Below are 14,677 nucleotides of genomic sequence, written 5' to 3'. Positions count from 1 at the left end.
TTAATCAGGGTCACCTGAGCTGCCAAAATCTAAACAACCGGTTCTGATTTAAGGGAGCGTGGGGGGAGACATACTCGTGGGGCTGGAGGCCCCGGGGCCTGGGCCAATTGCCTCACTTGCCCCCTCTCCTCCCCTCTGGCCAGCCCTGGAGCTTGCAGCGCCCCCCCTCCCCCCTTGCCGGGCCACTCAAAAAGCGGCAGCAGGACGACTCCCGAGCTCAGCTGAGCTGCCCAGCTGGTGCAGGCGGCTGGCCATGCTGCAGCTGGGGAGAAGTGGGGGAGGGGCCCGGGGAGCCTCAGCCTCCCCAGCTGGGAATCCTGGGAGCAACAGGATGGTCCGGCCTGCAGACTGGAGTTCTTTGCCCACCTCCTGGCCCTTTAACAACCGGTTCTCCACTGAGGTCTAATTTTAGCAGCCGGTTCTTGGAAACTGGTGGGAACTGGCTCCAGCTCACCACTGGGGTCACCCAATGAGTGATTTAGTGGAGTGGTTCTCAATCAGAGGTCTAGGGGCCCTTCCGGGGTGGGGCTGCCAAGCAGGGCTGGCGTTAGACTTGCTGTGACTCAGGGCAGAAAACTGAAGCCCCGTTGCCTGGGGCTGAGGCCCTGAGCCCTGCCACTCAGGCCTGAAGTCAAAGTCTGAGCAATTTAGCTTCATGGGGCCCCGGGAAGTTGCCCTTCTTGCTACACCCTAATACTAGCCCTGGATTTTATATGCAGAAAAAAAGTTATTGTGGCACCCGTGGTCCATGGAGTTTTTATGAGCGGGGGGGGGGGGGAGGAGAGGAGGCTCAGAAAGAAAAATGTTGAGAACCCCTGATTTAGTGGGAATAGAACCCTGGAATTCCAAGTCTCCTGTCATGGTCCCTAGTGGAGATGCATCTTACATTGGCATAAGGAGATATTTTGTTAATGTAATGAACCACTTCTAAGAATGACAAAGGTTATATCAGCAAAAGGGCTGTTTTGCCAGTATAGCTGCTTCTTCAACATGTATTGTGTGTCTTGTTTTGTTTTTTCTATGTTAAAACGGGGCCAGCAAAACTCTGTAGTGTAGACCTGGCCCAAGAGTGGCTTTTTTTCCCAGCTGATGTAAAATAAACCTGAAAAATTCTCATAATCTCTATCTGAATGTAATCCTGTCAGACAATCTCCTCTTGTTTTTTTCCCACAGAGCAATAATGCAGGTGTGCTGGCTAGTGAGGAAAGATAAATGCTGTCAGAGAATCAAACTGCCACACTTAAAAACAGTAGTGATAGGACGTGGCCCAGAGACGGAGATAACAGACAAGAAGTGTTCACGGCAACAAGGTAAGTTACAGCTTCAGTTTACATGCAACTGCTGGCTTGATGACAACCCAGCAGTTCCAAAAATAGTGTAAGAAACCTGTGAGGTACAAGTATAGAAATTCTGTGATGGTGTCATATCAGATTGTGAGATTCATTTTGTGAGGTTTCATTGTTCTTCTGTTTGGTTACATTATTTTGATAGACTGTAAACTCTAAAGCCCAGCTGGCAGTGATTGAGGTTTAATCTTACATTTAAGGGATAGGCAGTTCAGGTGGGAACTACAGCTTCTCTCTGAAAATGAAAGCAGGCATCTCTCTGGGTTGCTGTGTAATCATCAGTCATGGGGCTCCAATCCAGTGGGTCTTCTAGCCACAGAAGATCTCTGCTCTCTAGGTAGAGCTGCTTACCTATTACAGCTATTCTGTTCTCTTTATGGGAGCTCGCAAAGGGCCCTATAATCTGACAGGCATGAGGGAACATGGCATTTCTGCCACCAGGAGGAGTAGAAATTGACCTTTGTAAAACAGTTTTATACATAGTCTGTTGAAAACCTGTAAACTCATATAGAACTGATAGATGGTGGAGAGTATCAGAGGGGTAGCCATGTTAGTCTGGATCTGTAAAAGCAGCAAAGAGTCCTGTGGCACTTCATAGACTAACAGACATATTGGAGCATGACCTTGGAGCCACGAAAGTTCATGCTCCAATATGTCTGTTAGATTATAAGGTGCCACAGGACTCTTTGCTGCTTTTACAGATGGTGGAGAGTGTTTTGAGTTTGACATTCTCTCCAGGTTCCAGTGAATTTGATTTTTATATATTGTTCATGTTCCTAGAAGTGCCAGTAGGTGCATTTCATAAATTGAAAAGTAACTATATGCATTTTGTAGCAAGGGTAGCAGTCTCTGTTAAATTCTATAGAACAGTGGTTCTCAAACTAGGGCCGCTGCTTGTTCAGGGAAAGCCCCTGGCAGGCTGGGCTGGTTTGTTTACCTGCTGCATCTGCAGGTTCGGCCTATCACGGCTCCATTGGCCGCAGTTCACCACTCCAGACCAATGGGGGCTGCAGGAAGGGCGGCCAGCACGTCCCTTGGCCCATGCCGCTTCCTGCAGCCCCCATTGGCCTGGAGTGGCAAACCGCGGCCAGTGGGAGCCACGCTCGGCAGAACCTGCGGACGCGGCAGGTAAACAAACTGGCCGAGCCTGCCAGGGGCTTTCCCTGAACAAGCAGCGGCCCTAGTTTGAGAACCACTGCTATAGAACTCTATAAAAGGTTCTGTAGCGACTATATGATTTAGTCATAGTTTCCTTTGTATCATATCGTCTAGTACAACTATAAAATACCAAGTGGTGCTAGCTGCAATTTTTTTAAAGAAGCTCTGTCGAATATTTTGACAACCAAGCTTAGCTCTTTGAAAAATCTATAAAATCTGATGAGAGTGGATGCTTGGGATGACTCCAATCTATTTCCTCCTTTGTTCAGGCACATCAGTCAGTTGCTTATGACTGGAATCATTATACAGGTGTGAGTCAAAAAACTGTATGGTTTATAAACCACATGTGAGCTCTGGAACTTTAGAAAGGCCAATGCTGGGAAACTTTATTTCATGTACATTAATAGAAATCCCATTGATAAGGCAGGACAGTCGTTAAGTAGTCTCATTGTAATTTCTAGCAATCTGCTGTGTAGATGCTTGTAATTTTGTCTAGGGAGAAGAATATTAGCAACACATGTTGACACAACTTTAATACAGAAATCTGGGATTTCAGAAAATGTGAACTCAGAATGAGGTCGGTGCTATGTTTAAGCTGCATACAGTTTTAATATACTTGTCAAGGCTTCTAAATAGATGTGTTGACTCTCTCAGTATTATTTATTAATTGTAAATTAACTAAATAACTGAACGAGTGAGTTCAGTTAGGATCTATATTTCTGTCTTCACCCATTTGATGAAAGCTAATAGGAACATACATTGTGGGCCAGATCCCCACCTGAATTTGGCGTCAGTAGAGCTGTGCCAATTTACTCCAGCAGTCTGACTCCTATGTTTAAGTAATTCTCTGATGCTTTGTTTCTTCTTTTCAGTGCAGCTAAAAGCGGACTGTAATAAAGGGTATGTCAAGATCAAACAGGTATGTTCATTTATGGATGTCCAGTATTACTTTTATTTACTGAGGGTTGTCATTATGCTTGTCGCTTTACAAAACATGGCAGATGACACAACCCATCACAGAGCTTGCAATCTGAAATGTCCAGACACCGGAGAAGGGGTCAATCAGGGAGTTTAGTGGATAAGCTAGTGCTGTAATACTTCTTCTGTATGCTGCAGTGGGAGGGCTGTTTCACTCCTCTTTCTTGCACCGGGTAACATCCTAGAAGATGGCTAATATTTATGTCTGGTCCAGATTTAACATTTAGGTGGTTGTGGCTATGTTGCTTGAGGTGTGAGGAATCCACACCCTTGAGAGCTGTAGCTGTGCCAACCTAACTGCTGGTGTAGATGCAGCTAGGTCAACGGAAGAATGCTTCCATTAACCTAGCTACTGTTGCTCAGGGAGATGGTACTAATACAGTGATGGAAAAACCACATCTGTCACTGGAGGGCTGTGTCTCGTTATGGCATTGCTGTGGTGCTATAGTCCTGTGGTGTAGACGTGGCCTAAGATTTCTGCTGCTGCTCATGTTGCTCCCCCATCCACATTGCTGGGACCTGGGGGTGGCCTGTCTGGGCTGTCTAGACTTGGAGAAAAGGTAGTGTTTTAATTAACACAATTTTAAATGCTATTTAGCATCCAGGGTAGACAGGGTTTAACACCTTTACTCATAGACTCATAGATTGTAGGGTCAGAAGGGACCAATGTGATCATCTAGTCCGACCCCCTGCACAAAGCAGGCCACAGAACCCTACCCATCCACTTCTATAACAAACCCCTAACCTATGTCTGAGTTATTGAAGTCTTCAAATTGTGGTTTGAAGACCTCAAGCTGCAGAGAATCCACCAGCAAGTGACCCATGCCCCATGCCGCAGAGGAAGGCGAAAAACCTCCAGGGCCTCTGCCAATCTGCCCCGGAGGAAAATTCCTTCCCGACCCCAAATATGGCGATCAGCTAAACCCTGAGCATGTGGGCAAGACTCACCAGCCAGCACTCAGAAAAGAATTCTCTGCAGTAACTCGGATCCCATCCCATCCAACATCCCATCACTGACCACTGGGCATACTTATCTGCTGATAATCAAAGATCAATTGCCAAAATTAGGCTATCCCATCATACCATCCCTTCCATAAACTTATCAAGCTTAGTCTTAAATCCAGATATGTCTTTTGCCCCCACTACTCCCCTTGGAAGGCTGTTCCAGAACTTCACTCCTCTAATGGTTAGAAACCTTCGTCTAATTTCAAGTCTCTAAACTTCCTAGTGTCCAGTTTATACCCATTTGTTCTTGTATCTACATTGGTACTAAGCTTAAATAATTCCTCTCCCTCCCTAATATTAATCCCTCTGATATATTTATAAAGAGCAAGCATACCCCCCCTCAGCCTTCTTTTGGCTAGACTAAACAAGCCAAGCTCTTTGAGTCTCCTTTCGTATGACAGGTTTTCCATTCCTTGGGTCATCCTAGTAGCCCGTCTCTGAACCTGTTCCAGTTTGAATTCATCCTTCTTAAACATGGGAGACCAGAACTGCACACAGTATTCCAGGTGGGGTCTCACCAGTGCCTTATATAACGGTACTAACACCTCCTTATCTTTGCTGGAAATTCCCCGCCTGATGCATCCTAAAACTGCAGTAGCTTTTTTAACGGCCATATCACATTGGCGGCTCATAGTCATCCTGTGATCAACCAATACCCCAAGGTCCTTCTCCTCCTCTGTTGCTTCCAACTGATGTGTCCCCAATGTATAAAGTTTTTATTATTAATCCCTATGTGCATGACCTTGCACTTTTCACTATTAAATTTCATCCTATTACTATTACTCCAGTTTACAAGGTCATCCAGATATTCCTGTATGATATCCCGGTCCTTCTCCGTGTTAGCAATACCCCCTAGCTTTGTGTCATCCGCAAACTTTATTAGCACATTCCCGCTTTTTGTGCCAAGGTCAGTAATAAAAAGGTTAAATAAGATTGGTCCCAAAACCGATCCTTGAAGAACTCCACTAGTAACCTCCTTCCAGCCTGACAGTTCACCCTTCAGTACGACCCGTTGTAGTCTCCCCTTTAACCAGTTCCTTATCCACCTTTCAATTTTCATATTGATCCCCATCTTTTCCAATTTGACTAATAATTCCGCATGTGGAACCGTGTCAAATGCCTTACTGAAATCGAGGTAAATTAGGTCTACCGCATTTCCTTTGTCTAAATAATCTGTCACCTTCTCAAAGAAGGAGATCAGGTTGGTTTGGCACGATCTACCTTTAGTAAAACCATGTTGTAATTTGTCCCAATTACCATTGACCTCAATGTCCTTAACTACTTTCTCCTTCAAAATTTTTTCCAAGACCTTACATACTACAGATGTCAAACTAACAAGGCCTATAGTTACTCGGATCACCTTTTTTCCCTTTCTTAAAGATAGGAACTATGTTAGCAATTCTCCAGTCGTACGGTACAACCCCTGAGTTTACCGATTCATTAAAAATTCTCGCTAACGGGCTTGCAGTTTCATGCGCCAGTTCCTTTAATATTCTCGGATGAAGAGTGTCCAGGCCCTCCGATTTTGTCCCATAAAGCTGTTCAAGTTTGGCTTCTACCTCAGATGTGGTAATATCCACCTCCATATCCTCATTCCTGTTTGTCATCCTTCCATTACCCCTAAGCGCCTCATTAGCCTTATTAAAGACTGAGGCAAAGTACTTATTCAGATATTGGGCCATGCCTAGGTTATCCTTAACCTCCTTTCCATTCTCAGTGTTTAGCGGTCCCACTTCTTCTTTCTTTGTTTTCTTCTTATTTATATGGCTATAGAACTTTTTACTATTGGTTTTAGTTCCCTTTGCAAGGTTCAACTCTACTTGGCTTTTAGCCTTTCTCACTTTATCCCTACATGTTCTGACCTCACTCAGGTAGCTTTCCTTGCTAATCCCACCCGTCTTCCACTCCTTGTAGGCTTTCTGCTTTTTCTTAATCACCTCTCTGAGATGTTTGCTCATCCAGCTTGGTCTACAACTCCTGCCTAGGGTTTTTTTCCCCTTTCTTGGGATGCAGGCTTGTGATAGTTTCTGCAGCTGCGACTTAAAGTAATTCCAGGCCTCCTCCGCATTTAGATCCACAAGTTCTTCAGTCCAATCCTCTTCCCTAACTAATTTCCTTAATTCTTTAAAGTTAGCCCTTTTGAAATCAAAAACCCTAGTCCCAGATCTATTTTTGTTTATCCTTCCATCTCGTTTGAACTGAATTAGCTCATGATCACTCGAACCAAGGTTGTCCCCTACAACCATTTCTTCTATGAGGGCCTGACTACTCACCAAAACCAAATCTAAAATGGCATCCCCTCTTGTTGGTTCTTCAACTACTTGGTGAAGGAATCCATCAGCTATCACATCCAGAAAAATCTGAGCCCTATTATTCTTGCTAGCACTTGTCCTCCAGTCTATATCTGGGAAGTTAAAGTCTCCCATGATCACACATTTCCCATTAGTGTTTACTTCATTAAAAACATTAAACATATCCAAATCAGTTCCCGGCGGTCTGTAGCACACCCCAAGCACTATCTCAAGGGAGGCTCTAGTAGCTTTCTTTCCCAGTGTGATTTTTGCCCAGACAGACTGTCTTGTCCATTCCATCACTTCTTATTTCTTTACACTTAACCTCCTAATTGATGTACAATGCAACTCCACCACCTTTGCCTTTATTTCTGTCTTTCCTAAACAGCACATAGCCTTCAATACCCGTACTCCAGTCATGACTACTATTCCACCATGTTTCTGTTATCCCTATAATATCCGGTTTCACTTCCTGCACCAGTAGCTCTAGTTCCTCCATTTTGTTCCCTAGGCTCCTCGCATTAGTGTACAGACATCTTAATTTTTGCCGTTTGGCTTCACTCACATTCTTTACCCTGTTAGGCACAGACATTCTACCACCAGCATCACCTGTTAGTCTGCTATCTACACTACCCTTCTTCCTTATGCCAATTCTTCTGTCCATGGCTGTATCCCCTCTTACTTTGTTTACTTCCCTCTCAAGATTAAATTCCGGCATGGAGATCTCCTGGACATCTCCCAACCATCTCCCCCAAATTTCTAGTTTAAAGCTCTCTTAATCAGGTCGGCGAGCCTCCATCCTAGAAGTCTATTTCCCTCCTTACTCAGGTGAAGTCCCTCCCGAGAGAACAGTCCTCTGCCCATGAATGCTTCCCAGTGGCCATACATCCCAAAGCCCTCCTTATAGCACCACTGCCTGAGCCATCTTTTGATCGCCATAATCTTGTTACACCTTTGTTGCCCTTCTCTAGGAACCGGCAGAATCCCACTGAAGATCACCTGAGCCTCGATTTCCTTAAGCGTCTTTCCCAGTCTGGCATAGTCTCCCTTGATACATTCCAGAGAGTATCTAGCCGTATCATTCGTTCCCACATGAAGGACAATCAACGGATTCTTCCCTGCTCCTGCTAGGATCCTTTTCAGCCTCCCCCAGGGTTAGCAGATATATTTAATAAAACAGCCTGTTTTCCTAGCCTTGACAAGGCCTCTCTGTTTGTCCTGGTTTCTGGGTGTGTTAATCATCATAGTACCTGATCATCTTGGGAGTTATCCTTGTAGTCCCAACTAACACTTGACTGTTAGGGGTAGAGTTTGGATCAAAAAACTTATTTTATTCAGGCCATCTAATGGAAATTAACTTTGTCACAACTAATTTGTGTCCAAATTAGACTGGTGACCTACCAGAGAGAGGGAGAGACTGGCTTTTCACAGAAATCACTACACTGCTGTACTACAAATACTGTACTCTGGATGCAGTGCCCTACAGGTCCAAAAAGCACTGCTGCAGTCTCACTGAGCTTCGTTAGAAACAAATCTTTCTTCCAAAGACCCCAGCTGCTTGATAAATGTTTTACACGTGGCTGCAAACTATATTCAATGCAACCCCTAAGGGATCAGCAATCACTGGGTGCCTCGTGAGTAAGTTTTAATTACAGTTTGAATATAACTGTACGAGAAACATTGGGAACACTGTGACTGTATTCAGATAGGCAGTTGTTGCTGAAGATGGCACTTAGTGCAAGTTTCAGTGTATACGAGGATTGCTTCTGGCCTGAATGAAGTGCAGTGCTAGAGTATCAGGGAGTGGCCTTTAAACAGCACATGGTTCAGGATGGAAAATGAAGAAAATTTTATTCAGCATAAAGCATTATTCAGAAAGCAGCAGAAAATGTAGGGCATTATAATTCAGCAGAATATCCTGGGATTCCGGTTAAAACCTCTACTCATGCAAAGTGCCCGGGGCTTCAAGTCATAGTGCCATTGTGTGGGCCTTGCAGATATCCAACAGGAACTCTGCTAAAGAGAAACCTGGAGGCAGTGTTTAGAGGCTGAATCTGGTTTTGTCCAGTGTTGATTGTATAATTAATTAAAAGCATTTCATGGAAGCAGGGAATCCAGTTCCTCAAGAATACAAGTAGCTCAACCTCAAGTGAACTTGACTGTAGTATAGTCTTCTCCAAGAGCTGACCCCTCTCTGTTTTGTCCCCCTCTCCCCCCGCAATGCTGGGGTATTGGTTATAACTAAGGCTATGGTTATGTCATGGAGGTCACGGAGCCTGTGACTTCCATTGACCTCCATGACATTTTCTGTCCTGGGGCTGGAGCTCCCAGCCAGCCCCGCCCCTGCTGCTCCCAGTCCCTGCCCTGGTGGGGGAACCCTGCAGCTGCCCAGCTGTGGCAGAGGGCTGGGGGACCCTGCCATGGTGGGACCCTGCAGCTGCCCCACTGTGGCAGGCAGTGGGGTTACCCTGGAGCTCCCACACAACACAGCAGTGGGTGCTGAACCCGCCTACCCCTTTTGTCAGGGCTATTTTTAGTGAAAGTCAGGGGCAGGTCACGGGCTTCCGTGAATTTTTATTTATTGCCTGTGACCTGTCCATGACTTTTACTAAAAATAACCATGACAAAAACAGCCTTAGTTATAACCGACTTGGAGAGGACAATGCTACCTCTAGAGCCACCAGCAGAGCTTCAGGAAGCCCTTGAGTTTTCAAAAGAAGAAACACACAAGGATTATATAGATTTGTAAATAGCCATGAAAGAAAAGGTAGGTCAGAGTTTCAGTTTAACTCACCTTGTGAGTGTACCTTTAAAAGGGCAGCTGTAAAGAGCATTGCTGAGTTTGCTGATATATGCCAGCAATGCCCCTCTGCTATGTACATTGGCCAAAAGAATAAATGGACACAAATCTGACATCAGGAATTATAACATTCAAAAACCAGTAGGAGAACATTTCAACCTCCCTGGTCACTCAATAACAGACTTAAAAGTGGCAATTCTTCAAAAACAAAAAAACAAACAAACTTCAAAAACAAACTCCAACTGCAGAACTGGAATTAATTTGCAAACTGGACACCATCAACTTAGGCCTGAATAAAGACTCGGAGTGGATGAGTCATTACAAAAACTAATTTTACCATACTAATTTCCCCCTCCTGTTACTCACACCTTCTTGTCAACTGTTTGAAATGGGCCACCGTCATTACCACTACTAAAGTGATTTTTTCCTCTCTTGGTATTCTACTGTTAATTGAATTGTCTCATTAGACTGACTCCCACTTGGTACTGTAAGTCCCATCTTTTCATGTACTATGGATATATATACACTTGCTACTGTATTTTTCCACTCCATGTATCTGATGAAGTGGGTTATAGCCCACAAAAGCTTATGCCCAAATAAGTGTGTTAGTCTCTAAGGTGTCATGAGGACTCCTTGTTATATTTTTTCATTGTGTTTTTATTTGAAATATTTGTAACATGAGGTCCAGTTCTGCCCATGGCATTACTCCTGTGTAACTGAGGGCAGCATTAGGCCTGCCATAGTTGTTCTCACACATATTTGGAATGGCAAAAGCTTCTCACAGAGCTAGTCACCAATGAAATAAACCAGCTTATGCTAAGAATCTTCCAAAGATGCCATGCAGTTGGAGCACAGTAAGAAGACAAATATCACTATAAAGGAGACTGATCAGAAAGTACAATTATTTGAAACCAAGATGCTGGTTTCTGATGCTGAATATCTGAGTCAGACTTGATGCAGCTGCTATTTATTTATTTTCCAAGCACTTAAAAGTATGCCAAAGGCCTTAATACCCAGGTGAAGACACATCTCGATCTTGCGGCCAATATCCCTAACATGAACCGTGTACCCATGTGGAACTGACGTCATTGCGGTCATGGGCTCCATGGCAGTGTGAGGTCACAGCCAGTACAATTAATGTGGACCCTGTACCAATGTGGGACCAGCTCCATTGAGGTCACAGGGGCCTCATGGCAAGGCAGGGTCACAACCAGCTCCATCAACCTGTACCCATGTAGGATCCCAGTGTGGCTGCATGTTTTGGTGGGGTCACAGCCAGTGCCACCAACCCAGGCCCCAGTGAGGTACAGGGTTTCATGGTGGTATGCGGTCCCAGCCAGGTCTGCTAACACATGCTGTTCCCATGTGGGATCCCATTAGGCTCATCAGGGCTTCATGCTGGTGCAGGCTTTGCTCTAGCGGTTCTGATTGCAGGATGAGGCTCTAAATCTATACCTCCAACTCCAATTTTTGATTTGCATTAAAATGGGCCAGTATGTGGAGCAGGGTGGAGGAAATGCCATGTACTCTTCTCTCTCTGCGTTGCAGGGACAGGGGTGCCCTAGAACAGTTTGGAGGAGTTGGGTTTTAGTATATCTGAATTTGGGGACTATACTTGTATGCCAGTTCCTACATTGTGCTTTTTTTTTGATTGTCCAAAGATGGGAGTTAACCCAGCCAGTGTTGACTTGGTGGATATTGGCAAGGATGAAGAAGTGAAGCTGAAGCCAGGACAGGTTCTACATCTTGTGAATAAACTTTACCCCTATATTATACAATTCTTGGAAGTCACAGAGGTGTCTGGCGCACGAGCAGAAGGGAAGACAAAAGCAAACAAGAGACCATACATAGACTCTGGGAATAGTAACATGAAAAACATGTCTGAAAAAAGTATGAAAATGGAGCTACCAGACTTGCAAGATGGTAGTTCAAGCTGCAAGCCAAACAATACCAGTAGTTCTTCCTCCTCTCCCCATGACAGCTCTTCCAACCACAAGGTGAGCAGTAGAATACCCTGCCCTAGCACGCCCACTGGTGGAGCTGCACTGGTGCTACAGCAATTGTGGGAGAACATCAAAAACTCTTCCATGTAGACTGAGCCTCAGTGTAGTCAGTCAACTCCACTGACTGTAGAGCAGAAACCAGTTCTACTCGAGTGACTCCTGTTCGCATGGAAAACCCAACATAACTTTGGGGGAGCAAGCTGAATTCCCTTCTGGCTTGTACATCAGCCACAGAATTGCTAACTAAGCCTTCGATCCTGCAGTCTGATCTACGTGGGCGGACCCCTACTGAAATCAGTGGGGATTCACATGGGTGCACACAGCTGCCTGCAGCAGACTGTGGGATCAGGGCTTTGGTTCTTGCTGCAAAGAATCTTGTTGGCGGGTGATGGTGTGAGCCAGAAGAGCTCAGCTAGGAAATCCATTGTTTTACTTGGAAATAGAGGAGATTTGACCTGGAAATAGCAAGTGGGAACCAATGAACCCCCTTGATCTTTTCCTAGTCACTTTTCAGAGTAGCACACTTAAGCGTCCATCACATATCAAAAAACTATGTTAAAAGAATGGGAGTTTGTCCCTGCCTCTACCCACTCATTGAAACCAAACTTTCCTGAGGTTGCCACTAACTCTGTGTTCCTCGTTTTCTGTGTGCCATACTTGGGGCCTGGTTTTTTTCCTCCACAAGACCTGAGCACTCCTGCCTGCAGGAGCACAGGGCTGGGACACAGGGAGTCCTGTGTTGTTCTAATCTTGGCTTTGATACTCATTAACTCTGTGGCCTTGGGCTAATCACTTTGCCTTTGTTTCAGTTTCTCCATCCATAAAATGGACACAGTGGTTCTCAAACTGTGGATTGGGACCCCAAAGTGGGTCCTGAACCAATTTTAATGGGGTCACCAGGTCTGGCATTAGACTTGCTGAAGCCTGAGCCCCACCACCTGGGGCAGCTAGGCTCGGGCTTTGGCTTTGTCCCCCTGCCCAGGGCAGCGGGACTCAGGTGGGCTCAGGCTTCCGTCCCCCATCCTGCGGTCGTGTAGTAATTTTTGTTGTCAGAAGGGGGTTGTGATGCAATTAAGTTTGAGAACCTCTGAGAGAGTAGTAATGCTTACACACTTGCCTCATGAGGGGGTTATGAAGGCTAACTTGTTATATCTGTGCCATGTTTTGAATATATAGAGTGCTACATATTCGGGGAAAAAAATCAGGCCCCAAGTGTCTCAAACAGGGCACCCAGTCATTGAGAGACCCAAAGCTAGTAGAGGCTTTTGCTGACATTGGTGTAATCTCCCAGTGCCTGAGCACCATCTGTTTAAAAACACACAACTCACCCACCCTAAACCCATATTGTTGTTGAAGCTAAACGTATTAATGCGTATGAGGTTAAGCTGTTATGGTGTTGGGTGCAATAGAAATGAAATTAAAGTGTTGCATTTGGTAGAGGGTTTGAATGGTGGCATAGAGCAAGGCCTGGGGTCATCCACTGAATGACAAAGATACAAAGAAATATTAATGGCTGTCAAGTTCCCCCAGCACCATCCACCCTGTGCATTGAACAATGCAGAGTCCTGTAGAAATATGGCCTGTGATCATGCAGTTAAGGGCTGTCTCATCATGCAGATGTATAAGAGGGCTAAACTAAAGTTGCCTGGGTAACTCTAATTCTGGAATTTCCCAACTGAAAATGTTTTACTTTGCAAACTTTACTTTAAAAAAAATGGTTAAAAAGAGATTATTTCCTAGGTTTTTTAAAAAAGAAAATACCATTTTAACACAGGTATGTATGTGTATCAGCAAAGCAATGGAGTTACAGTAAAAATTATTTAAAGACTTTGGATTCTGCTTCAATTTCATTAGATTTTTTTTTTTAAATTTCTTCTAAAAGTGCCTATTCTATTTATACTCTAGGAACATTTAGGACATTGGAGTCAAGGTCTGAAGATCTCTATGCAAGACCCAAAAATGCAGGTGGGAATGATCCACACTATACTTTGAATAATTTACCAATCCACATTCAATGAGCATCCCATTCAGAATGCTGTTGAGCCAAGTGCATGTTAAAATTACCAAATGTGCATGTACTGTATGTATATCAATTTGTGTTCTAGATGCATTAGTCCTGTTCCATCAGGCCAGCAGGAAACCTCTATAACCTTGGAGAGCCATTGTTAATATGATGCTCCCCAATTGCTTTTCTTAACACCTGTGGTTCAGGAAAGGTAGATTCAGTGACCCAATTAACAAAAGAGTGTGTGGGTGGAATTTCATGGAATCCAAGAATGCTGTGACAGTCATGTCCCTAGCACTCGATTTTCCTCTGTTATGGTCACTTGGTTTCATTTATAGCTTTGTGCCTAAAGCATGTATCACTTGTTTCAACATCTGGATCCCAAAAAATAAATCTGAAATGCAATCACAATACCATGCTTAGAGCAGGCACTTACGAGACCCAGGGACTAATTAGGAGAGGTCATCAGGCTGTTAAGTTGACCAGTTGTCTCCTGGGTCCTCCGAGGTTCTGGACCCACACTGGCTGGTGAAGAAATGAGACACTGTGTTAGTGTCGTAAATTTTATTAAAACACAAAAACTAACAAAAATAAAACCAAGAAAGCTTAGCTTTGAGTCTAAAAAGGTGGATCTCATTTTTGTTATAAATCTATCAAATTGATAACTGGAATGTTTAAGTATCACAATATTGAAACTGTTGCCTAATGTCTGAACCAGTCTCTCTTCAAACTTCAGTTCCTATGTGGTGGTGGCTATTCTCCTTCCCTCCGAGATATCAAAAGCACTCTGCTATAGTCTGCAAGATAATAAGTGGAAGTTTGTCTACTCTTATTAGCTGAAACAACAGATGATGATCTTGAGTCTCAGAACACACTTTGAGTAATTACACAATAAGTAATTTTATGAGATGGAGACTGGAATCTCCATCTTGATGGAGGAAAATTACTCTAGCAAGATGAAATCTAGGTAACCCCCTGGCCTCTAGGTGTGCAAGAGGGTGAAGATCCAGTATTTCTGAGCCTATTCTTAAACAAGAATTTGCTCACATCCCAGCCAACCATAAACAAATGCCTGAGTGGGGGGAGGGATA

General features: G+C 44.3%; 1 protein-coding gene across 6 annotated transcripts in view; it reads left to right on the top strand.

The window, feature by feature from the left end:
* Nucleotides 1-14,677, top strand: part of APTX (aprataxin) — a 33,250-nt gene that overhangs the window by 5,139 nt on the left and 13,434 nt on the right. For 4 of the 6 annotated variants that reach the window (XM_050948302.1, XM_050948300.1, XM_050948301.1 and 1 more), the window contains 4 exons: nucleotides 1,174-1,310; nucleotides 3,377-3,423; nucleotides 11,240-11,575; nucleotides 13,487-13,546. In XM_050948302.1, coding sequence (XP_050804259.1) covers nucleotides 1,181-1,310; nucleotides 3,377-3,423; nucleotides 11,240-11,575; nucleotides 13,487-13,546 — 573 coding nt within the window. In that variant the 5' untranslated portion in view covers nucleotides 1,174-1,180. Of the gene's footprint in view, nucleotides 1-1,173; nucleotides 1,311-2,991; nucleotides 3,082-3,376; nucleotides 3,424-7,783; nucleotides 7,933-11,239; nucleotides 11,576-13,486; nucleotides 13,547-14,677 lie in introns of those variants that run through there. The other 2 variants (XM_050948303.1, XM_050948304.1) reach the window with 2 other exon arrangements.

This window comes from Gopherus flavomarginatus, chromosome 3 (genome assembly GCF_025201925.1).
Source record: "Gopherus flavomarginatus isolate rGopFla2 chromosome 3, rGopFla2.mat.asm, whole genome shotgun sequence".
NCBI lineage: Eukaryota > Metazoa > Chordata > Testudines > Testudinidae > Gopherus > Gopherus flavomarginatus.
The sequence above is the reverse complement of the archived record's forward strand: the minus strand, read 5'-3'. Positions and strand labels throughout refer to the sequence as shown.